This window comes from Kogia breviceps, chromosome 19 (genome assembly GCF_026419965.1).
Source record: "Kogia breviceps isolate mKogBre1 chromosome 19, mKogBre1 haplotype 1, whole genome shotgun sequence".
Taxonomy (NCBI): Eukaryota; Metazoa; Chordata; class Mammalia; order Artiodactyla; family Physeteridae; genus Kogia; species Kogia breviceps.
Genome location: NC_081328.1, coordinates 33,635,133 through 33,659,833, shown reverse-complemented (window position 1 = coordinate 33,659,833; position 24,701 = coordinate 33,635,133). Strand labels below are relative to the sequence as shown.

Genomic DNA, 24,701 nt, shown 5'->3' with positions numbered 1-24,701 from the left:
TTAGCACCACTGCATGTCAGTAGTCCTCATATTCCTCCCTCCTGAGATATGAAACCCTTATACCCAAAAGCTCAGGGGACATCGTCCACCTAGATAACTCCCAACTTCCATGCACTCCAAGGTCAATATGTCCAACACAGAACTCTTCATTCCACTCCCTCCAGATTTGCTGCTTCTGTTCTGATAGTCATTAACTCTTAAGTAAATGGATCACTACCTCTTCCTTCACATCCTGTTAGTTACCAATTCCCCATCATAGTGCTAGTCTACTCCTACTGTTTCTACCTTACTCATTTATTTTTTCCTAACCCATCCCCTACCTCTAGTCTTATACCTCCAGTCCATTTATACAAACATATAATCATATTGCTCTTCTATTTAAAGTCCTCCAATAATTTTCCTTTGCTTTAAAGTGCAAACTCCTTAATTAGGTATATAAAGGCCTTCCATAATCCAGTCCCTCCCTCCATTTCTAGATTTATCTCTGGTCAAATTTATATTTGCTTCTACTGCACACTCCAGTCATTTTTAAGTAGTTTTTCTTCAACTAAGGTGGTTTCACATTCTAAGCTTTGGTCAATGCCAGTCTCCCCAGCCTTCCCCATACCATCCCCACCCCAATTCTTCAGACTCATGCTCTTCAGTACTGAGTCATCTCAAGCATCATTTCTTGATTTCCTTCTTCCGCTACCCCTAGGAAAAACTGACTACTCCCCATCAGAGCTATCAGACTAATCCATCAGATTACATCACTGTAATCTGTAACACTGTAATTTATTAACATGTTTCTATCTCTGTATTGTTCTATAATTTATTGGCGGGAGACTTTGTCTGATTTGTTTTTGTATCTCAAGCTCAAGGCTAACAGGCACACAAGTAGAGAATTATTGTTTATTAAGTGAGAAAATGAACAAATGAAATGAATTTGGTCATAAACAACACTTTATGAAGTATTTTTATTTCTTCACTTTGCAGGTGAGGAAACTGAGGTTCTGGGAGGTTGAATGATTTACCCAAGGCCTTCTGACTCCATATGCTCTTCACATATACCTCAACATACGACCAAACCCTGCTATTTTCTAATGTTCGTCAAATAAACACACCTTGGTATAAAAAGAAAAAAAAATCATTTTCCAAGTAAAGAGTTCAAAGAAAACCTCTTAGATATCATGTATCTGAGTTTCTTGCTTACTGTGGGTGAAAATCCACATCACGGAACAGTGGAAATGAAGCCCCCAGAACCAATGACCTACCCATTCGGAAGTCAATGTAGCCCTCTCCTCCACTGATGACGAGCATAGACTTCAAGGGTGTCTGGCTGCCAGGCTCCTGTGCAGATGGCCCTGCTCTGTCAACTGTTAGATCTGTGCCACTGTTGCCACTCTGTGGGCTGATGACTTGACCTATTTATACAGGAACAGAAGTGAATATTACTTATCAAGGATTAGGGTGGGAGACACTCATTTTTTCTGAATATTTTCAGAAAGCTGAACAAGGTAAGTACATTCTAATACAGCCAAAGCACTGGGGATGTTAGCCTCTGCATGATCAGAAAACATCTATAAAGGTCATGAAAGCCCAATTTGAAATCCAAGTAAAGGTATTTTGTACCAAAACAGAAATAGGTCCAGAATCCAGTATGAAATCTGTATATGGCTCGGCTGGTCTTAGCTGCCTGCTTCAGACTATTATAATCTACATTGTTTTATCTGAGGGGTAGTGGAAAGATCTCTCCCCTGGAAGGGTACATGTGTGTTTATGTAAGAGACTGAGAAAAGTCTTCAACTTAAGCCTTATGAATTTGGATATTCATAATTAATATTTGAATTGATTTCAAATCCATGTTTTCCTCATATATAAGAAAATAACATCTTTTTTAAAATTAAAATTTTTTTTTTTTTTGCGGTACGCGGGCCTCTCACTGTTGTGGCCTCTCCCGTTGCGGAGCACAGGCTCCGGACACGCAGGCTTAGTGGCCATGGCTTACGGGCCCAGCCACTCTGCGGCATGTGGAATCTTCCCGGACCGGGGCACGAACCCATGTCCCCTGCATCGGCAGGCGGACTCTCAACCACTGCGCCACCAGGGAAGCCCTTTAAAAATTTTTTTTCTTTTTGTACATCTTATTTTTAATTTAGATTATGCAAATAAAATTACTGGGTAATGTGTAATTTGTTCTAACATTTAAGTTTTAATGTAGAATCTTTAAGCATGAAATGATAGAGAGAAACCTTGAAATATCATTCACACTATAACCTCTATGAGTGTGGGGTATTTTTTCTTGCCAGGTCTGCTGTCCTTTGGTCAAACTACACAAGACCATGCCTTTAGGTGATAACAGGACAGAGTCCCATGATGTGAAACACTTTATAAACAATTAATTTATGTTGGACATGGATAGGACAGTTTGATTTATTTTCACAGTGCCTCATTCATGCGTTTTTCAATTATACTCTAGAAGAAATCAAGCCTGCTAGAGATAACTTCTGTTAGCAGACTAGTTAGTTTTGCCACAGAAGCAAGAGCACAGTGGTATGATATTAACGCCATCTTGAATGGTTTAATCCTTAGGGCCAACTGGCCAACAAACAACAATGTTGCTAATTTCACTTCCAGATTTATACCCAACAGAAAAGTCTCTCCCACATGCACAAGAAGGTCTACTGCAGTACTGTTTTTAAATAGTGGAGGGAAAACAGAGAAAAAGCCTAGAAGTTGATCTATAGGAGAATGGATAAAAGCTATCTAAATATTTATTCAGATATTAGAATACCACGGTTAAATGAATGAACTACATTTTTATGCATAAATATTAACAAATCTCAAAAATGAGAAATAAGTTGCAGAATAATATATATGTAACATATGACTTAAAAATACAAAAAAAATACTATATATTGTTTATAGATATTCCAATGTAGTAAAAATACAAAAACATGGGCAGAAGGATACATTTCAACTTCAGGATAGTGGTTATAGATGGATAGGAAAGAAGGAAGGGAAGGGGATTAGAGAAATACAAAGGAGACTCAAAGGGGACTCTATGGCATTATTTAAAAAAAAAAAAAAAAGCAAGAAAATGAACTTTTCTGGTGGTCCAGTGGTTAAGAATCCATCTTGCAATGCAGGGGACGCTGTTTTGATCCCTGGTCAGGGAACTAAGATCCCACATGCCGCCGGGCATGCGCCCATGTGCCACAACTACTGAGCCCGCACACCACAACTACAGAGCCTACGTGCTCTGAAGCCCCTGCACCACAAATACAGAGCCCACACAATCTGGAGCCTGCATGCCACAACTAGAGAGCCCGCATGCCACAACTACAGAGAAGCCTGAGCATTGCAACAAGAGCCCATGAGCCACAACGGAAGATCCCACGTGCCACAACTAAGACCCAACGCAGCCAAAAAATAAATAATAAAAAAAAATTCCATTTCTAGAAGTTTATTCTGAGGAAATAACTATACAAAAATATACATGTACACTTCAAGAAGTTCATTACCATATTGTTAAGAATACTGAATAATTGGTTAAGGTACCATGTGCCAACCCTATACTATATACATTTAATCATTTAATCTTTGGAACATCCTTGGGAAAAATTATAGTGGCTAATTTTGTGTGTCAAATGTCTTGGCTCTGGTGCCGAGACATCTGCTCAAACTCTAGTCTAGATACTGCTGTGAAGGTATTTTTTAGAAATAATGAACATTTAAATCAGTGGACTTTGAGTAAAGCAGATTACTCTCCATAATGTGGGTGGGCCAATCAGCTGAAGGCCTTAAGAGAAAAAGATAGGTCCCTCAGGAAAAGGGAATTCTGCCTCCGGGCTGCCTTTACACTTGAGCTGCAAACATCAGCTCTTTCCTAGGCCTCCAGCCTGCCAGCCTTCCCTGCCGATTTCAGCCTTGCCAGCCCCCATAATCACATGAATCAATTCCTTACATTAAATCAATTTCTCTCTCCCTCCCTCCCTCCCCCTCTTTGCGCTCTCTCTCTCTCTATCTCTCTCTCTCTCACACACACACACACACACACACACACAGACGCACGCAAGCACGCGCACATACCCTATTGGTTCTGTTCCTCGGCAGAACCCTGACTAATACACTGAGATACCACCATGTCCAACATCACACAGTTGGTGTGGTAAAGCCAGATTTGAACTTTGTCTAACTCCTAAACTTGCCTCTTACAGGGAAAAAAAAAATCCAAAACATAGGTCCTGCTTACAGATGATCAGTAACATCACTTTAGTATTCTCAAGGGACAGAACATTTTTCATTGGACGTCATCACTGCCACCTTTCATCTGGATGGTACTTTATAGTTCCCAAAGCGCTTTCATTAATCTTTACAACAAATGAGGTTGGCAGAGCAGATATTAATCACATCCACTTAGGAAATAAAGAAATGAGTTATCAGAGGTTAAGAAATTTGCTCAAGACAACAAGGCAAGTGGCAAAGGCCCAGACCCCCAGATTCCTGCTGTTCTTTGCCACAGCATTAAAGGTATCAGAGCACATTTTCCATCTCTTCCTGAATATAGCCTTGATGATAGGGACTTCTTTCTAGAAATCTCCTTTATGAGGCCAAAACCATTTACGGCATTCTGCAGTGACAAAATAATACCATTGCTTTTCAAAAGTAAAGTCTCCTAAATAAAAATCAAGTTTGTTTTGGGGGTAGAGGAGAGATTCCAAAACAGCTTCTGTCAAGTATCTCTATAGCACTTTATTCATACCTCCGTTATAGAACATTTCATGCGTTACATTGGAATTATACGTAATTTCAGTACGTAGTATTATTAGACTAGGTAGACGAACCAACGGACAGACAATTACAGTTGGCCCTTGAATAATGCAGGGGTTGGGGCACTGACCCTCTGCACAGTCAAAAATCTGAGTGAAATTAATAGTCAGCCCTCCATATTCATGGCTCCTCTGTGTCCACAATCTGCATCCAAAGATTCAACCAACCATGGATCTTGTAGTACTGTAGTGTTCACTACTGAAAAATATCTGTGTATAAGTGGATCAGTGCAGTTCAAATGCACATTGTTCAACAGTCACCTGGACATACCACTTCTCAATAGAACAATCTAACTCACCTGGGACCGCCACAAAGAATTTCACAGCATCCCTGTGCCCATGGAAGCAAAGCTGTGCATGTGCCATTGAACAATAGGGTATAAATGTCCCTGGTGTCACTTTATCACTGTTTTCATCACCATATACACGGATGACACTTCCAGGACGATTTCCTGATGCTCCTGAGGTTTTATTTGCTGCAATAGAAAACCAAACACCAAATATTTTCCCCTAGAAAAACAGTAATGATGCAAGAGATTACTGGTTAATCCTTATGATATTATCTAAAAGCTACAGCCAGTTGAGATAAAACAAGGGCAGCAATGCCAACTCAAGACAAAGCTGGAAAAAAAAAGATATACAGCATGCTAGTTATTTTTAAGTGTCTCAGTAAATGGAGTAGGGGATTTTGCCAGTCTAGCAATAGCTAAGTTTACTTTTTAAACACATCTATTAATTTTAAAAAATCATTTTAGTTAATAAAAGAAAAGATTTCTTAGGTATGTCTGTTTTGTTTTTTAATCCTCATTTTAGAAAACTAACCAGTTATATAGCTTAAAGTAAATAGGTATATTTTTTAGCAGTTATAGTTTATCTTTTGATTTTTTTCTCCCTTGTGGTAAGAATATCTCCCTTGAGGGGTAGTAAAAAGTTGTGTTTAAAAGGATCCATCCAGTACAATAGAGTTGCTTTTATTTACGCCAGACTGATGGTTTGCTGAATTATTTTAGAATGACCAGACTCACAAAACATCCCCATTCCATGGACCAGTAAGTAAATGAAAGAAACATGATTGGTAACAGGAGTAAACAATGTAGATTAATGACTGTTTTCAGAGATGTTTCGTGTTTTTACTGGAGGGAAAACAGAGTCTGAAAGAAAGGTCAGCTGCAACAAAAGATGATAAATAGACTAAGCTGCTGAGCAGTAGCTTGGTGGCCATGTAACAAATATTAAAAAAAACAAAAACAAAAAAACACCTGCTGCAATGCAGTGACTGCAAGTGGATGACATTTAGGAACATTCAAGAGGGTATCTAGAGACGTGAGAACGGCCTCACGGTGGCCATGAGAAGCCAGAAAGAAGAGTGTGGTTCAGGATCTGCACTTACCCCTCAGCCCCAGTAAACGTCCCTGGTGGAGGATTACGGCTAAAGTGAGAAAGGAGGAAAGGGGACATGGAGAGGTGCATGACAGGGAGGAGAAGGATTACTATGAGATGCCACTCTCAGCATCTTCTATCTGGCAACTCGGGAGCTCAAAGCTCCTAACTAAATTAACAAAATCCAACTTGGTATAATACCAAGAAACACACAAAGTTCTTACCAAAGCCTCTAAAGAATATCTCTGCTCGAAAAGGACAATTTTATTTACTGTGATTTTGCTTTTCTTAATTATAAAGTAATTTAAGTGAATGAGAACTTACTGGGGAACATTTTCTAAATGCTAATATTTTATTTTCTTTAAGACATCCTGTGCAAGTAACTATGCTAAAATGGAACTCTCGTCTATAGAGAACTGAAATGAACTCTGGGGATCCTGGAATCTCTTAAGATATAAGAAGTGATCTAAACATGTAGATTTATACGTAGTTGTAGAAAATACAGTTGGGATTAAGAATATAGGTTCTTTAAATTGGTGGTCCAGTGGTTAGGGCTCCTTGCTTCCACTGCACTTCCACTGCCAGGGGCACGGGTTCTCTGCCTGGCTGGGGAACTAAGATCCCACAAGCCTCGCGGTGTGGCCAAAAAAAAAAAGAATTTAGGTTCTTTAAAGGCTCCAGATATACCACCATCCAGTCCTCGTCCTTTCCCCTGAAAATTCGGAGGTGTTTATTTATTGATCTATTTTATGGACTTACGGCACTTTTTTTTCAAATCATTCCCTGCCCATGAATTTTGCAACACAAAAACACTTATTTAATGAATGATCAATGTAATGGAACATAATATGAAAAACATACAATGCACATTTTGTTCACAAAGATAATAATGAAGCAAATATAAAAAACATACAATGTACATATTGTTCACATTCTTTTCAAATAGAGGTAGATGGCTTGTCTCCAATGTCAGGAAGGATTTGCTGACCTCCTAAGAAACTTCTCCCACAACTCTTAAGCCAAATGGAATATCCTAAACTAACTGCCACAGAGATATGGAAAACTAGGATATTAGATAGTTAGGTAATGTTTCTGGATACTAGTACAATAAAGCTGAAAGAAAAAATGGACATCAACCATTATTTGAGATGAAATAGGACCATGATTCCTGAAATGAGAAAGAGTTTCTCACAATGAAAAACTTTTAACTGTAAATATTGGTCCTGATATACTTGCTAGAGTCTATAAATTTCATAGAAAGAGTGAAGGAACAATAGTGAGATCTCTGCCATCAGTCTGACTTTCTGAATTACCACAGATTTGACAATAACTAAACAATTCCTTCTACCTGAATTCCAGACAAGGCTGTTCCCCACAACTCTCCTGTGACAGTTACCTAAAAACGTACTTACTTTCAGTCAATGGGATGGAGATAATGACACCATTTCCTGTCCCTACCCACAAACGATTGCAAGACACCATAAGAGCTGTGATCCTCACAAAAGAGAAGCCCAGTTTTCCAGTACCTGTATGATGGGAGAGAAAACATTTTATTGAAAAACTAGAGCAGATGATGTTCTAGGTTCCAAGTCCCTAAGAGTAGCTGGACTAATATGGCAGAGAGGAAATGTGACCAGGGCTAGTTGGATGTTTCCTGAAGAAGGTGCACATCAATTAAGGCAAACACTCATTTGGCTTTATCATCTATCTGACAATTCATGGTTAATGGAAAAAGAAAACTCTCAAAGTGGCTGGCGTTACATTATCATTCAGAAGGAAGATGCTGTGGATCAGGAAATATGATACAGGATTTACTTAAGGAGCTGCAAAACCAAACCAAACAAACCAAAACACAAAACAAAACAAAAAAAACCTCAACAAAAAAATTTACTAGATTGGGTAAATTAAATGTCCTTCCATTTTATAAACTAAGAGAGTTCTTGCTTGCCTTAATTTTCTTTGCACAGGTAAGAAACAATCTTTGCTAACAAAACCTATACTCTTTCCTTGTTTATATATTTGAGTCTAAAGCAGTTTAAAAATTTTAGGATACCATATGCATGTAATTTAGGGAGAATAAATGCACTTTTTTATTTCAAGGGAATTTTTAAACTGTCTTATTTTCAGGGATTTGAGAGGCAAAATTATTAAACAGATAATACATTTAAGACAAACAGCATCTAGTTACTCATAAGTTCTACTTACTAGAAATGAGAGTGCGATCATAGAATCACAGTGTTAGAAGGAACCTTAAATAGTCTAAGCTAGAGATCTTTAACTCATGGGCAAAGTATATTCCTGAAATTAGTTTATGTCTATGTATATATATGGCTGATTCAAGGGAGAGGGCACATCAGGTTTCCTGAGGGTGATGACTCTAAAAAAGTTAAAAACCAGTGATGCAGTTCAACCTCTCTTCATAAAGAAATCATTTGTGACATCCCTGGTAGTCATACAGCACTGGATTGGGATGCTAAGGATACTGCAAGGAACAAGTCAAAGATAGTCCCTGCCCTTCATGAAGATTAAGTTCTATGGGGGAGAGAGACAGTATGTATGATACTGGTACAACCACATTAATGATAAGCCCATGAAGAAAAAGTATAAGAGGTCCTAAATAAAACTGGGAGATCAGGAAAGGTCTCTTCTGGATGTGACACATAAGCTATGCCCTGAAAGCCAAGTAAAAAGGGACTAAGAGGGCTTCCCTGGTGGCGCAGTGGTTGAGAGTCCGCCTGCCGATGCAGGGGACACGGGTTCGTGCCCCGGTCCGGGAAGATCCCACATGCCGCAGAGCGGCTGGGCCCGTGAGCCATGGCCGCTGAGCCTGCGCGTCCGGAGCCTGCGCTCCGCAACGGGAGAGGCCACAACGGTGAGAGGCCCGCGTACCACAAAAAAAAAAAAAAAAAAAGGGACTAAGAAAAACTTCTCAGACAGAGGATACAGCACATGTGAGGGCCTTGAAATGGGAAAGAACTTGTTGAGTTTAGGTCAGTGTGGGCAGAACAGAGTGAGCAAGGAGAGTGGTCCAGACCATTTAAGTTCTTCTGATAATGTCACAAAATGTCATCTCACCTAAAGACAAGAATATTCTGAAAGTGGCTGGCATTACATAAGTGGAGGTATGTCACGGTGATATCTGCACACTGGTTACTATGCAGAAAACTGACTGGAGTGGAGATAGGAAGACCAGTTAAGAGGCTCATAGTCGTCTGGAGAGGAAAGAATGGTGACCTGGCCCGTGGGAATAGTGGTAGATATAAAGATGTAACTAATTTAAGGGAATTCCCTGGTGACCAGTGGTTAGGACTCAGCAGTTTCATTGCCAGGGCCTGGGTTCAGTATCTCGCTAGGGAAATAAGATCCCGAAAGCTGCATGGCGTGGCCAAAACAAAACAAAAGACATTAACTGATTTAAGATATTCTGGGGGAAGACTTGACAGTTCCTGCTGATGGATTAGATGTGGGGAACAAGAGAGGAGTCAAAAATGATCCCAAGTTTCTGTCAAGAACCAGAGGGTAGATGGAGCATTTGCCTGACACTTTCAGTGATAAGAGCTCACGATTCCTGAGGCAACTTACTCTGGTTCAACGCAGCATTTGAGACAATTTAAAAATAAACCATTTTGACTGACAAAGATACAATGCTTTAGAAGCTTACCTAGCATTTTGCTTACATAAGGCTCAATGTCCACATCCTGCAGGTGTTGATAAGTGTGTGCATGATAGAGACGGAGTGTGGAATCCAAACGAATGGAGACCCACACGCCGTCACCCACCCAGGCAAGCTGCCGCACTTGGCTCTCCTTCCTGGGGTGCGCATCAAATGATTTCTAGAAAAGATTGTTCAATCACGATGTTACTTTTATTATGTAGGAGTTCGTGTTTAAAAACTGTGCAAATTTACACAATAATTTGGCAGACTACATATTAAAGGAGGAGCCTAAATATGTTTACTCTTATATACACAATTATTATTATCCTAGACTGCAAAACAAAATGAAGAAGAACTAAAGGATGTTGGATTTCAGCACTGTGTAGGATATCAACTTATGAAAGCAATGCTAACACATCCATTCTATGTAACAGCATTCAACAAAAAGACTGAATTTAACCTCAGGATTTTGTATTGTTACAGAGCAATACACAAAATAAGATCCTGTTTATAATTAAACAAAAAGGAACCTACAATGCTGTATGTGTGTGTATAGATATCTGCATGTAAGGAATACATCTAAAAAATAAATGCCAAATGGAACTTCTAGGGTTGGGAGCAGGATTTGGGACAGAACTGGGAGAGAACTTTCATCTTAAAAATTTCCTACTGTTTTTCTTTTCTTAAACAATTAGAATAAATTTATGTATTGTGGCAAAACTTTAAGAAAACAATGCTAATGCTAAGAGGTTTTTGTTTTTACAACAAATTCCCACTGCAATATTATTCCTCAGTCTGTGACACATACACGGATTTGCCTGGATACACACTGAGTAGTGGGGGACACTTGAGAGTCCTGCTCTCAGACCACCTCTACATAACTAAACATTTCAAGAACCATGTATTCAAATAATACGTGTATGCATCTACGGACACTCAGACACACATTTAGTCATTCATGTGTGAATCCTCCTTCCTTTTTAAAAAACCACTTCCCGGGCTTCCCTGGTGGTGCAGTGGTTGAGAGTCCGTCTGCCGATGCAGGGAACACGGGTTCGTGCCCCGGTCTGGGAAGATCCCACATGCCGCGGAGCGGCTGGGCCCGTGAGCCATGGCCGCTAAGCCTGCGCGTCCGGAGCCTGTGCTCCGCAACGGGAGAGGCCACCACTGTGAGAGGCCCACGTACCACAAAAAAAACCCCAAAAAACAAAAACAAAACCACTTCTCCTACTCATAGTCAAAAGCAGAAGGAGAATAAAGTAACACAGAAAGCTGAGAATTCATCCAAAATATCACCGGAGTACCCCAAAACACGCAGATTCATATAACGATTTCCAAAGAAGAAAATAATTAAGTCTTAGGGTCTTCAGGTAATACAAATTCAATAAGAACAGAAAACATGGGTTAACTTGCCTCTATTTTCATGGCCTTTGGCTGAACCACGTAAATTTTGTTCCTATAGCCACACCAAACTTTGTCGTGCACCACAGTCATGCATCGGATGGAATGGTGAGGGCGTCCCAGATCTAACAAGTGATAGTTTGACAAATCCCACTGCCCATCTTTAAAATAAGAAACAGATGATTCATTTATGCACACTATACCTCTTACTCAATTTTAATTCAAGAAACATTCTATGTGGGTGAGTAATTAAATTTATTGATGAAGCATCCCCCGGACAACATGTATTCAGTGTATATTTACAGAGATTGAGTTCTTTTGTTCTATAAACTGCAAAGTTGGAAGAGACCTCAAAGGTCATATGGTTCAACCTGTCACCCAGTACCTGGACACCCATGCTCTCAACAGCAGTGATGTGATAGATCAGTTATAAGTTACCTGTTTATAATAATATTTTAAGAATTAGAATGGATTTAAGGTTATTTTGGGGATAATACTGCTCTCGCTTACTTGCATTTTGATGTATCTTCTTGGGTAGAAGTCAAGGGCAATGCATTGCTAGCACTTTAGGAATTATGCATACTATAATTTTCGTGATGACAGAAATACATACAAATGAGAACCAACCACTGTAAGCTTGCTTTGCTTGAACAATTTCAGTGAAAGAAAACGTACTACCTCACAAAGCAGCTGTTCCATTGTAAGAAAGCTATAATTGTCTTATTAAATATTCCCCATACCTAGCTAAAGTCTGCCTGCCTTCTTGTATGTAACCACTCATTAATCTATAGCTTTGCCTAATGGAAACAGAATAAATCCAGTCCCACTTCATTGCTACTGCCCTGTCTTCTCCTTTCAAAACCAAGCACACCACAGTTTATGGAAACTTCATCCTAACTCCACTTTGTCCAGATCCATTTCATGTTGATCTACTAGAGTGGAGCAGGATTCTCACCAGCCCTGCTCTGGACTCTAATTTCTATGAGGCTTAGGATGTTAACTCGTATTGAGTTTGATATCATTCTTCAGACATACCTCCTCCATCTACTCTTCTGAACCTAAATGTAGGACTTTACATGTATCCTTAGTAAATGTATTTTGTTTATCTTGTTCAATATAATTTGGGATTCAGTTTACCAAAATATTTATTATTCCATTTTTTCTAGGTTCTTCTACTCACTAGTTGAGTGACCATGAACAAGTGACTAAAATACTCTGTGCCTCAGTTTCCTCATCTATAAAGTAAGGATGACAATATAATTTTCTTAAGTTGTTGTGAGGATTAAACTCAGATCGTCTATAAAGGGCCTGAATAAGGTAAAACAGAGGCCTCTCTTTTTGTTATGGAGTCATTAAGCAGCAATTTTTAGCACCTGCGTATCATCTCCCTCACATTTCTTGAGGCCCCAAAGGACATGAGACTTTGGGAAAAGACTTGTGAAAATCTGAATTTAGTGGATCTATGTTTTTATAACATTTCCCTGATCTACCATTCTAGTAGGTAGGAAATGAAATATCACTTTTGTTTGATACATGTACCAAGGAGTTACATGCTTGATTCCCTTAATTTAATTCACTCAAGGCAGTTTTCTGACACCACCACCCTTCTGTGTGCAGATGGTAGAAACACTGGTTTAAAGGGGAAGAATATAAAAAAGTAACATGAAAATGATTAAACCTTACCCAATTAAAAATTCTTTTTAAAAACATTACAAATGTAAGTGGTTGCAAATTATTTTTAAAATACTGGGCAAAAGAAAACATATCCTCTCACTAAATTTCTCCTAACTGAATATGAGTGAAAAACAAACATCTCCATTGCACATTATATAAGAGGACCATGAGGACTATTTGCTCGTTATGGTAAACAGGTTCTCACTGAGGTATACTATTAATGTATGTCTGCAGGCAAGAACTCACATATTGACTGATGTCATACACAATTAGTATTCTGTTTAAACCTTTATTCTTTCTCCTATTAAGTATCATTTCATTTAAACGTAAGAAGCCAATCTGCTTGAAAATGCTCTTGCAAAGCAACAAATTAGCACACATGTTATACATTCATAACAACTCACCAACTCCTCTGTGAAAGATTGCAAGGGTACCATCAGCCAGGGCCACTAATACAATTCCTTTCACATGTCTGCAAACAGGAATGGGGATTTTAGAACTCTCCATTTGGGAAAATGGAAGACACTGCATGCTACTGAGCTAGTTCAGAGTTTCTTAGAAGGCCAATCTGTGATGTATTAGGAGCTTACACGAGAACCTAAATGAACATCATTCTTTTCTTCACTGAGAAAGTCTTGCTATGAAAATGTCAGCTCAACTAAATAAAAAGCATGTGTGGTGACTCAGTTGTTTCACTTTCTAGCCCAAGTTCCTCCTCTCATCACAGACTACCAACAAAAGGTCCACAGACCAGAGACACACACCCCAAGTAGAACTAACAGAGTCAGCTCTGTGGACCTAACAGACAAACTGACTTTTGATAGTCAACATACAGAAAAGGACTAGTAAATCAATGCCCCAATCAACATATTCACAAAGTATAAAGAATACTCTAAAACAAATATAAATTAATGGGGTTTAATTGGTTTTCTCCCCCAAAGTACTAAAGAACTCTCAGTACGGTGAGGAATCAACCTGGCAAGTTTTCTCTTATACTTTAAGTTCTCTGGTTTACTTCCTAGTTAGAGTTTCAATCTCACTCATAAAGAGGGTTACAAAAAAATATGGATACTGATTTAGTCATGAAGCACATGTTAACTTTAATAGTCTTAGAATCTAGTTTATACCAAAATACATATTTTTGAATGGAAGAATTTCTAAAATAAAACTTACACAATACTGAGAATCGAATCTTTAAGTTTAATAGAATGGAGACATTTCCTCCACTGGGCTACAGATGAATGGACATACAAACTGCAAGAACAAAATCAAGACTGGTAAGGCATAGGGAACATCAAGTAGTTGTTTATATCTAATAATGAACACAAAGTTCTTTCAGAAGTAAAGAAGAGTAACATAAAAATTTTAGGAAAAAACAATAATGAGAGTAAGGGTAGGCCTAAAGCAGAGAAATAAGCTGCTTAAGCAAACAGAAACATACAAAGAATGAAAAGCCAGAACTAACGCATGGTTAGTTAGTTTCAGGTTACCCCATACTTCAGAATCCTTGGCTATAAACCTTTTATAAAAAATAATCTTACTTTTCTACTATACTGAGCTTTCTGATGACAGAGTAGTTTATATCAGGGAGTGGCAAACTAAGGCCCATAGGCCAAATCTAGCCATCTACCTGTCTTAGTACAGTATGCAAACTAAAAATGGTCTTTACATTTTTAAATGGTTGGAAAAAAAATCAAAAGGAGAGTATTTCATGACATATGAGACATATGAAATTCAGTGTTCATAAGTTTTATTATTATTGGAACATAGTCACACCAGATCACTTCAATGCAGTGGCTGCTTTTGCACCACAACAGCATAGTTGGGAAGTTGCTACAAAGATCATATTTCTTATGTGACCCTTCATAGAAAAAGTGTGTCAGACCTTCATTTTGTAGGATGAGACCTTTATGGAAAAGATGTACTAGTGATCCTGTTTAACCTTAAGAAAAGCACAAGTTTGTAAGACTCCCCACACTACTACAAAGTCCTATAATGTTTGTTATCATCTCCTAATCAGGACATCTCCTGATTTGTCCTGGTTTTCCTAGAAGTTATGTTTACAACTGGGCCCTCCTGAAGCCAAAGAGATTGTTTAATCCTTAATATTCCCTGAACACTCTAGCTTATATAAACCTTTTGTTGTTCAGGATCTCCTATTTCTAGATCACCCAGATTTTAAAGTTTTATTTACCTCTTTTTCCAAGAATATTATATAAAAGGAACATCCTGTGACAAACATATGGTTTACCATTCAGAACCAATGCAAGTCAAAGTCCAGTTTATGAGGTAGTTGCAACATAACCTCAAAATTGTGTGTATATAAAATTCTTTGCTTTAATAAACACTTTTTGTTTGTATTTGTATGTACCACATTTTAGTTATCTTCTGATTTCAAAAGCAAAAATGAAAGACTAAAGATTTCTAATATTAAAAGAGTTGGTACCTACCAGCCATTCTGAGCTCCAAGCCACATAGTTGGTAAAAGGCTACTCATTTTCTGGGCTTCCTCTCTCATCAGGTCTTGTTCATTTTGTAATACTGATATTTGATCTTTATATGCATCTGAATCATTACTGGAAAAGGTGAGACAAAGGAAAAAAATCTGAATATATTTGGCTACAGTTTTCAGGGATTGAACATTTCTATATTTTAGTTTACAGTTTAAAAAAAAAAATCAAAAAATCGAACACTAAATTCCAGTAAAGCCCAAGTTAAATGCTTATATTAAACATTTCAAAAGAGAGAGAGAGAGAGAGAGAGAGAGAGAAAGAGACAGAGAGAGAGAGAAAGAGACAGAGAAAGAAAGAAAGAAAGAAAGAAAGAAAGAAAGAAAGAAAGAAAGAAAGAAAGAAAGAAAGAAAGAAAGAAAGAAAAAGAAAAGAGAGAGAAGAAAGAGAAGAAGAGAGAGAGGGAGGGAGGGAGGGAGAAAGTGGGGAAGGAAGGAAGGAAGACAGGCAAGGCAATGGGGTGCAGGGGGGAGGGAGAGATAAGAAAGAAATGAAAGAAATATAAATACATATATTTCAGCAATTGTACCAGAAGTAACATTAAGATACTAGGAAGCTCAAGGTACAGAGAATGGAGTTAAGACACAGTGATGAAATATAGCAGTGAATATCCAGACTATAGTTAAGGTTCTCCCTTACAGTTATTTTGAATTTTATGAGTTTCTTCTGTGGGGAGAGAAAGAGGAGAGATAGTTTGTTTAAAAACTACACACGCACACGCGCGCACACACACACAGGAGGGTGAATTATAAAGAATTTGCTAAAATAAATTAATAAGCTGAAACATGCTTGTATTCTACCCCAAAACCTTCATTCTTTGGACTGTCAGAGGACATTTAGTAAAAAAAAAAAAAAAAAAAAAAAAGCAAGCATAACTGGGATATCAAATTCAAAACAGACAAACAAATCAGTAAGTCCAAAAAGATGACTTTATTCTTAAATTAACAATTAAATGTTAATAGACACTTGGTTGCTCTATTCACTAAGAGGAAGAACATTAAATTGTAAAAAGACTCCAGTTTTGACAGACTCCCATCAGCTTTCTATAAGGCCTAGAGAAGGCAAGAAAGAAAATTAAAGAATTTGCTAAATGGGCCTTCTTTTCGAAGGAAGAGTCTAAAACAAATAGTTTTCTAATAAAATGTTTGCCAGAAATCTAAATTAAAAGGTCATTAAAACCCACATGGAAAATTTAAATTTAAATGGCCAATTTCACTGATAGAGTGGGTGTGACAGCGGAAGGGATTAAAATGGCAGAGAGTTATTAATAGAATAGAAGACAGTGAGTACAACAATTAACAAAAAATCATACCAAAAGAGAAAATGACTGGGAAGATTTTGACTAATATACTTTATAAGCAAGATTTTTTAAGTTGGAAGGAACAGAGAACAAATGGGGGAAAAATATGTCTAGAGAGAATGCAGTGGAAGGAAAAGATGAAGACATAGTTGGAATAAGTAATAACATCTAAATCTGCCACAACAATGTCAAATAGTAGGAATATTTTGACTGCTTGAGATCATTTTGGTTCCTTTTATGTGTGCACTTATCTGGTTTCCTAAATTGTTATCCAATTTGTATACCTTGACTGATACACTGGTGAGAGGTCTTCTGGGATTTGAACTCCCAAAGGATCTGTAAAAACATGCTCTGTGTACACGCCAGTTTGGGAGATGTCCACGGTATCTTCAGCTGATCCTGCATTGCCTTCTGTAGCTTCAGTTGCTTCTTCTGCTGTTGGAACATTTTCATCAACCTCACTATTTTCTGTTTCCTTTTCTACAAAATAAATAAAACATGCTAACTATCCTAAGTTTGAGCTTTTCTTCCAATAATTTCCCCACACACAAATCCCCTCTATAGAATTCCACTCTACTACTCCCTTTTCCTCCACACTATATAATAAAACTGAGGATTCTTGATTTCATTTAACATTCATCACTGGATCTTCTTCCAAGCTTTCATCCTTGTTACTTTAAGGTCTAAGTTAAGTCCATAATGAGGCATCTGGGACAGGCTCAGACTCTATACAGATGGTATCTAAGGAGGACAGACATACCTGGTGGTTTTTCTATCACTGGAGATGTTCCGTTGGTACTAGGAGAAGTGGCAGCTGCTGTCACACCTTCTGCTGAACAACCAACCACCGTGATGCCTCCCAACAGGCTGTCTGTTTCTGCTGAGCTATTGCTTGTCATGCTTCCACATAAAGATGCTTTGTCTACTTGTCCGGATTCTGAAAGCTCTTCTCCTGCGGGGTAGTCTGTTTCTCGTGCTCCTGAAAAACAAGATAAACCTTGTTTAATAGCTCAGTAAACTCCTATAAATAGCATTTTCTCCATTAAGGCAACAATAGGTTTGAAATAAGAGTGCAGGTGAGACAAAGAGCTATTCAAATACAAGATGCCAAGATGGTAACTAAATTTTATTTAATTTAAACTCAATTCACAGTTTGAGAAAGTAGCTTAAAAAATTAAGATAATACTTCTATTAACACAAGCACAAGTAAACCTGAAAATGTCAGAAATGACATTTCTGTTCTTAATATGAGCTCTTAAGCAGCCACCTAATGAAATTAAAAACAATGAAATCTAATTATATCTGACAAGGTAGCAAAAAAATTTTTTTAATTATCTCCATTACTATCTGAAATATGAACTTCCACCACTATTAAAAATTAATACAGGACTTCCCTGGTGGCACAGTGGCTAAGAATCCGCCTGCCAATGCAGGGGACACGGGTTCAATCCCTGGTCTGGGAAGATCCCACATGCCGCGGAGCAGCTAAGTCCGTGTGCCACAACTACTGAGCCTGTGCTCTAGAGCCCGCGAACCACAACTATTGAGCCCGAGTGCCACAACTACTGAAGCCCAGGTGCCTAGAATCTGTGCTCCACAACAAGAGAAGCCACTGCAACGAGAAGCCTGCGCACCACAACGAAGAGTAGCCCCCACTTGCTGCCAACTAGAAAAAGCCCACATGCAGCAATGAAGACCCAACGCAGCCATGAATAAATAAACAAATAAATAAATAAAATTAATACAGCCTAGGTGTATACAGTGCCTTAAGATATTAGTAATGCATTTTAAAACCAAGCATTTACCATAAAAAAATAAATCTCTTCAGTTCTCTTTATTTAGAAAGCTGTTTTTATTCCTATCACATTAAAAAAATTCTTTTGTAGTAAAATATACATATATACTACACAACATTTGCCATTTTAACCATTTTAAGTGTACAATTCAGTGGCATTAATTACATTCACAATGTTGTACAACCATCACAGCTATTTCCAAAACTTTTCTGTCACCCCACACAGAAAATCTGTACCAATTAAACAATAACTCTCTGCTCCCTGAGCCCCTACCACTGGTAATCTCTAATTTAATTCCGTCTTTATGAATTTGCCTAGTCTAGATAGCTCATGTAAGTGGAATCATACAATATTTGTGTCTGAGTTGTTTCCAAGGTTAATCCACGTTATGGCATGTATCAGTATCTCATTCCTTTATACGGCTGAATAATATTCCACTGTGTAGACATAACATCAACCTCTTTAATTTTTTTTTTTTTTTTTTGGCTGCACCGCGTGGCATGCAGGATCTTAGTTCCCCGGCCAGGGATGGAACCCATGCCCCCTGCAGTGGAAACACGGAGTCCTAACCACTGGATCGCCAGGGAATTCCCTTTAATTTTTAAACCAATGTTTTAACATCACATAATATTTAATATAGAACTTTAGAAGGCCTTCCCTTACTATTCAATCTAAATAGCCCCTTGCCCTTTGCCACCCACTCATCTTCTCAAATTTCCATTGTTTTACTTTCTTCACAGTATCTGAAAATATCTTTGTTAGTCATTTATTTCCAGTTTATTTTTGGTCTTCACCAACTAGAAAATAAACTCCATGAGAGAGTGGTACATAACTATCTCCAGTAACCAGTCGGATCCTGGAGCTGTGGACGGTGGGAAGAGAGGAGCATGGTATTCTTACCTGGAACACTTGCTATACACAGAACGTGAGAGTTGCAAACAGTGAAACTATCTAGGATGTTGCCTGGCTGGACGGCATCGATAATGATAACTCTTGTAGCTGAATGAGTGCTGGTACAGATCCAGACTAGGCTGGATAATTCTTCTTGATTTTTCAGCTCCTTCTGCTGCTCCTGCAGAGGCAAAGTAAGGACGATGAATGTTTCAAATGAGACGTATGTGTAAATATCCATATGGCTGTACAACTACAGTAAAGGACAATACTATTTCAAATTTATTTCCAGATTATTTGGAAGGCTGAAAGAATAACCACCTTTCAACAATAAATAGTAGACTAAAAACTAGCAGTTCACGCAGATCAGTGTTAAAATTGTTCTATATCTTGACTGTGATGATTGTTACATAGGTGCATACATTTGTCAAAACTCTTTGAACTGTACCCATTTAAAGCATACATTTTATTGTATGTAAAATATACTCCAATAAAACTGATTTAAAAGAGAGTGGGGGGGGGGGGATGAGGAGTAAGCAAGGGCGTAGTAACCCCAAGTAGAAGTTGGACCCAGAAGTACGTTTGAGACCAAAGAGCTAAGTGATTAGTCTCAGAAACTGGGTCAAATGTTAGTGCAAGCACTTACCTTAAGTTCCTGATCTAACTTGTCTAAACTGCTCTGAGATGCACTTCGCTGTTCACTGCCTTCTGCATCCAAACCAGCAACATCCTTGTAAAAGACACTTGCTCCAACCACAGAGCCACCGTCTCTGGTCTTCCCACCTGACAAACTGACTCCAACAGCACACCACAGCTTTTGGGGGTTAAAAAAAGATGGTATTAAGTCACTTTCTCTCTAAAAATGTTTACAACTTTTCACATTTCTTTAAAAGATCTAATGATTACAAACAGAGGGCTCTAAAAATATTCAAAGTATTCCAGTCTAAAACTACAAAATGAACAATAACCTTGCCCACAAAAGTAGAATTTAAACTTTTTTGGTTTTACAAAAAAATCCACCAAGATTTTAAGTAATATTATCAATAACTTCAAAATTAATTTACCTTCATTGAAGTATCTTTTTCATCTAGAGGTCTGAGATAGACAGGTACAGGTAAATTTTTCATCTTATTTTCCCCTTGTCCATTGTTTACCTAATAATTAGGGAGGGGAGAGAAAGACACACTGGGTAAGCCTCATCAAAAGTGAACTTACAGAACCACTGAGCCATGGACAAGCACTGCTGTAACATATTTACTTTATGAAGTCAAGTTCAAGTTAACTTTGTCATTCTTATTTGAAAAATAAGCAGAAAATCAAGTGGCAATTAGAGAAAATAAGATGCTGCTTTGGGAGCTCATTAAAGATACACTGATTCACAGACCTGTTACTGCACACATGTGATGTGATGTGACTGTAACTGTGACTGTGACTGTGTGTGTGTGTGTGTGTGTGTGTGTGTGTGTGTGTGTGTGTGTGTGTGTTAGGGGTAGGGAATATGGTAAACTTCCTGAAGACCTGAATTGAGTTATAAGTTAACAGTCTGAAAGCTCCATGACAAAGGTTTCTTAAAACAAAATCTTCAAATATTAAAATAGAATAGGATACCTCGAGTCACATGTACTCAGCCACCTCCTACTGACCCCTCTCCTTCCTCACAGAACTCAGAGGCATTTCTCTTGAGCTGAAGGGCTCTAGAAAACCGCCTAAAACCCACTACCCTCAATACTTCTCTAAACATGTGCCAAATCCACACCACTTGAAACTGAGCAGGCTTGGGATGTGTAGTTTGAGTCTTTCATGCCTAGGCCTACTCCTCCCCCCTGAATTTCCCATTAGATGCTCTTGCCATGTTCAAACATTACCTGTTTGTACTTTTGAGGCAGACTCCAGCCAAAAGCCTGCACTCTACCATCTTCCTTCTGAACATGTGCCTTTACCTGACGATACTGTTCTCTCTTCTGTTCTCTGCGTGAAGCTAAACTAGCTTCAGTTCTAAAAGGAAAAGAAATATGCTTTTTAAATTAAGTGAATATAACAACAGCTTATCTCCCCTCCCCTACTAAAATAGCATAAATAACAAGAAATATTACCTTGTGTCGGGCAGTTTACAGACACTATATAATTTAATCCTAACACCTCTAAGGTAGGTTATCATACTCATTTTATAGGTAGAGACACTGGGGCTCTGAGAGATTAACTTTCCCAAGTTCATCTACCTAGTGAGGAGCAGGGTCCGGATGGAAAGCCAGTTCCTTCTGACAACAAAAGAAATGATCAAACAACTAGGACAAGGGCTGATATAGGTCTTCAACATTTCTATTAATATTTATCAATGTAGTCAAACTAGCAAAAGGAGATTTTAAAAAATTTCTCCTCTTTATGAAAACTAGGAGCAACGTACTTAAAGGCAGTCAAGTTATAGGAATAGTTTCTTTATAGATTTATCCAAACACTTATAGCTGATCTGATAAGGGGCAAGAATATTCTGAACTGTTAAGTTATGTAGGGTATAACCGCTAGTCTGAAAAATACTTACTCTTCGCTAAGGAAATCAAAGGCTTTGGACTTATCCCCAGGGAGCTGAGATAAGGTACTGCTTCTTTTCTTGACGGAAGGCGTAACATGAGAGGTGGGTGCATTGTACTTCAGATTAACCGGTGGTTCAGGCTTCTTAGTAGTGTTACTTGAGGAGCTGAAAAGTCTGCTGAAACTAAAAGGAAAATAAGAGAGGATGTGTGTGTGCAGTGTGTGTATGTATTACATGCATGGTTAAGAACAATCCATAATTTTCCGCAAATTCCAGAGCTTTTACAAGGAAATGAGTTAGAAACCAGCAAAAAGATTTTCTGTAGTTACACACTGCAACCTCAGCAATAACTCACAGCCAAACTCAGATGTTAAGGAAAGAGAAACTATTGCCTAGAATGGCAGGATCCTTGTTCTTTAATTAGCAACCCTCATAATGAAAGGAAGGAGCTCTTGAGTACAGGGAACTTCTCGTAATGAAGAAATAAAATAAGACGGTTCCTGGGGCTTCCCTGGTGGCGCAGTGGTTAAGAATCCGCCTGCCAATGCAGGGGACATGGGTTTGAGCCCTGGTCCAGGAAGATCCCACATGCCACAGATCAACTAAGCCTGTGCACCAAAACTACTGAGCCTGCACTCTAGAGCCCACAAGCCACAACTACTGAGCCCATGTGCCTAGAGTCTGTGCTCTGCAACAAGAGAAGCCACCACAATGAGAAGCCCATGCACCACAACGGAGAGTAGCCCCTGCTCTCCACAACTAGAGAAAGCCTGCGTGCAGCAATGAAGACCCAACACAACCAAAAATAAATAAAATAAATAAATTTATTTTTTTTTAAAAAAAAAGACGGTTCCTTTAGCCAGCCAGTGGTTGTTAAACAGCAAGGTTATGGTTGCATGGTTTGAACAGAAGCTTAGTAAGACACTTCTAAAAATAGTCATAATAAAGTACTAGAACACATACTACCATTTTAACACGTACCTTATACATTTTCTTAGTAACCTCAATTTAAATAACTATTTTCACATCCACTCAAAAAAGAGAAAAAAACCTATTTCTATTAAATAGCAAAAAAAATTCATCAAAAAAGGGCAAGTTTTAAGCACAGTAAATGCACAGTACTTCCAGCACAAACACAGTTCAAGTCCAAAACGCACACATACACACACAACTCCAACCCCACAAACACTAAATTTCTAATCTTCACTTTGTAAAGTTCCTTACAATCACACAACCAGTGAATCAGTAACTTTAATGGGGATCCAGAAAATTATCAACTCTAAAAATAATTCCCCATTATTGTATTTAATTTAGTAGAGGATTCCACCAAATGCATAACCAACATGATGCATCTTACGATAGTCCTCAAGAACAGCCTTACCGAGCTGGCATACTACATACCAAAAAGAAAAAGTTCAGTTTAGCTTATATACCCTAAATTTAAGAAAGAAAGCAGAAAGAAAGAAATCATTTGTGAAAATAAATTTTGATTCTAATCTCATCTCAAAGTGCTATCTAATGTCTTTGTGTGTTTTTAGATACTTACAACTGCCAGATGCTTGACCTTTTTTTTTCCTGCATGGCTGGATTTTCTCTTGATGCACTACAGGGAAAGGGAAAGAGAAGGGGGCAGGGAGGAAGAGAGAGAAAGAGAGAGAGAGAGAGGTGATTAGTGAGGTAGTCTCGCTTTCTATCTGAAGAACAAGGGACCCAAGAAGTTCATGAAATACATAGAGGACAGTCAACAATTTCAGTAAATAGTTACTTTGACCTATTGTGTCAGTCAGTCTGTTAAGGCCAATACAACTAATATAAATAAAATTCCATCCCTCCCTCAAAGAGCTCAGACTACTGATAAGAGACAAAATTATTATCTGGGCTAGACAGATAGCCAACAAGCCTGAATGTTAATATTTCAATTTTTTATTGAAGAGATATCCTCCAACTTTCCTTTTTATTAAAATATTGCACTGTAATTCCCTGTCTCTACATAAAGGTACCATTTGTTTTATACTTCCAGCTCTCAAAAATTAGCTTGTAACTTTATTGTTCTGATGGGTCATTTTTCACAGGACTAAAACTTTTCCATTACTGAAAAGCTGAGCAGGGAAGAAAATAAACTGCATTGGGACTTCCCTGGTGGTCCGGTGGTTAAGAATCCACCTTCCAGTGCAAGGGACGAGGGTTCAATCCCTTGTCAGGGAACTAAGGTCTCACATGCCGTGGGGCAACTAAGCCCACACACCACAACTACTGAGCCCGTGCACACTGGAGCCCACATGCCTGGGCACCACAACTAAAGATTCCAACACAGCCAAATAGATAAATAAATAATTTTTAAAATGGAAAGAAAAGAAACTGCATTGATTCAATAATTTGACAAAATTTCAAAAAGAAAAAAAAAGGCACTGCAAATTGATTTAGTAAGGTTGTAAGGATTCTACTATCACTGTCAGAGTCCCCTTTACATTTCTCTTTTTAAGGACTGAATTTAAAACATCTTTTAATTCAATGAAGAAAGTTAAGTTACCATTTTTATTCACTTGTTGACTACCATTTCACTGCTAGAATTAAAAATAGTAATGAAAAGTGGAACCTGACTATATGCCTCAGTTTTTTTTCACTCATTATTTATTCCATATCCCTTAAAAGCTGGAGTTAAGAACATATTTGATAGTATATTAGTTTCTCTGTCCAATAAATAGAGATTAAGATAGTAATCTTCTTCCTTCTTAGCAGCTACAAGGAATTAC

General features: G+C 38.2%; 1 protein-coding gene across 6 annotated transcripts in view; it reads right to left on the bottom strand.

The window, feature by feature from the left end:
• Positions 1-24,701, bottom strand: part of SPAG9 (sperm associated antigen 9) — a 150,866-nt gene that overhangs the window by 4,725 nt on the left and 121,440 nt on the right. For 3 of the 6 annotated variants that reach the window (XM_059047186.2, XM_067022165.1, XM_059047190.2), the window contains 17 exons: positions 23,495-23,551; positions 21,958-22,131; positions 21,284-21,413; positions 20,483-20,572; positions 20,065-20,232; positions 19,428-19,599; positions 17,492-17,710; positions 17,016-17,211; positions 15,372-15,497; positions 14,095-14,175; positions 13,326-13,393; positions 11,260-11,408; positions 9,853-10,024; positions 7,604-7,717; positions 6,202-6,240; positions 5,111-5,287; positions 1,254-1,403 (listed from right to left, as the gene is read on the bottom strand). In XM_059047186.2, coding sequence (XP_058903169.1) covers positions 1,254-1,403; positions 5,111-5,287; positions 6,202-6,240; positions 7,604-7,717; positions 9,853-10,024; positions 11,260-11,408; positions 13,326-13,393; positions 14,095-14,175; positions 15,372-15,497; positions 17,016-17,211; positions 17,492-17,710; positions 19,428-19,599; positions 20,065-20,232; positions 20,483-20,572; positions 21,284-21,413; positions 21,958-22,131; positions 23,495-23,551 — 2,282 coding nt within the window. The remainder of the gene's footprint in view (positions 1-1,253; positions 1,404-5,110; positions 5,288-6,201; positions 6,241-7,603; positions 7,718-9,852; positions 10,025-11,259; positions 11,409-13,325; positions 13,394-14,094; positions 14,176-15,371; positions 15,498-17,015; positions 17,212-17,491; positions 17,711-19,427; positions 19,600-20,064; positions 20,233-20,482; positions 20,573-21,283; positions 21,414-21,957; positions 22,132-23,494; positions 23,552-24,701) is intronic. The other 3 variants (XM_059047189.2, XM_067022164.1, XM_067022163.1) reach the window with 2 other exon arrangements.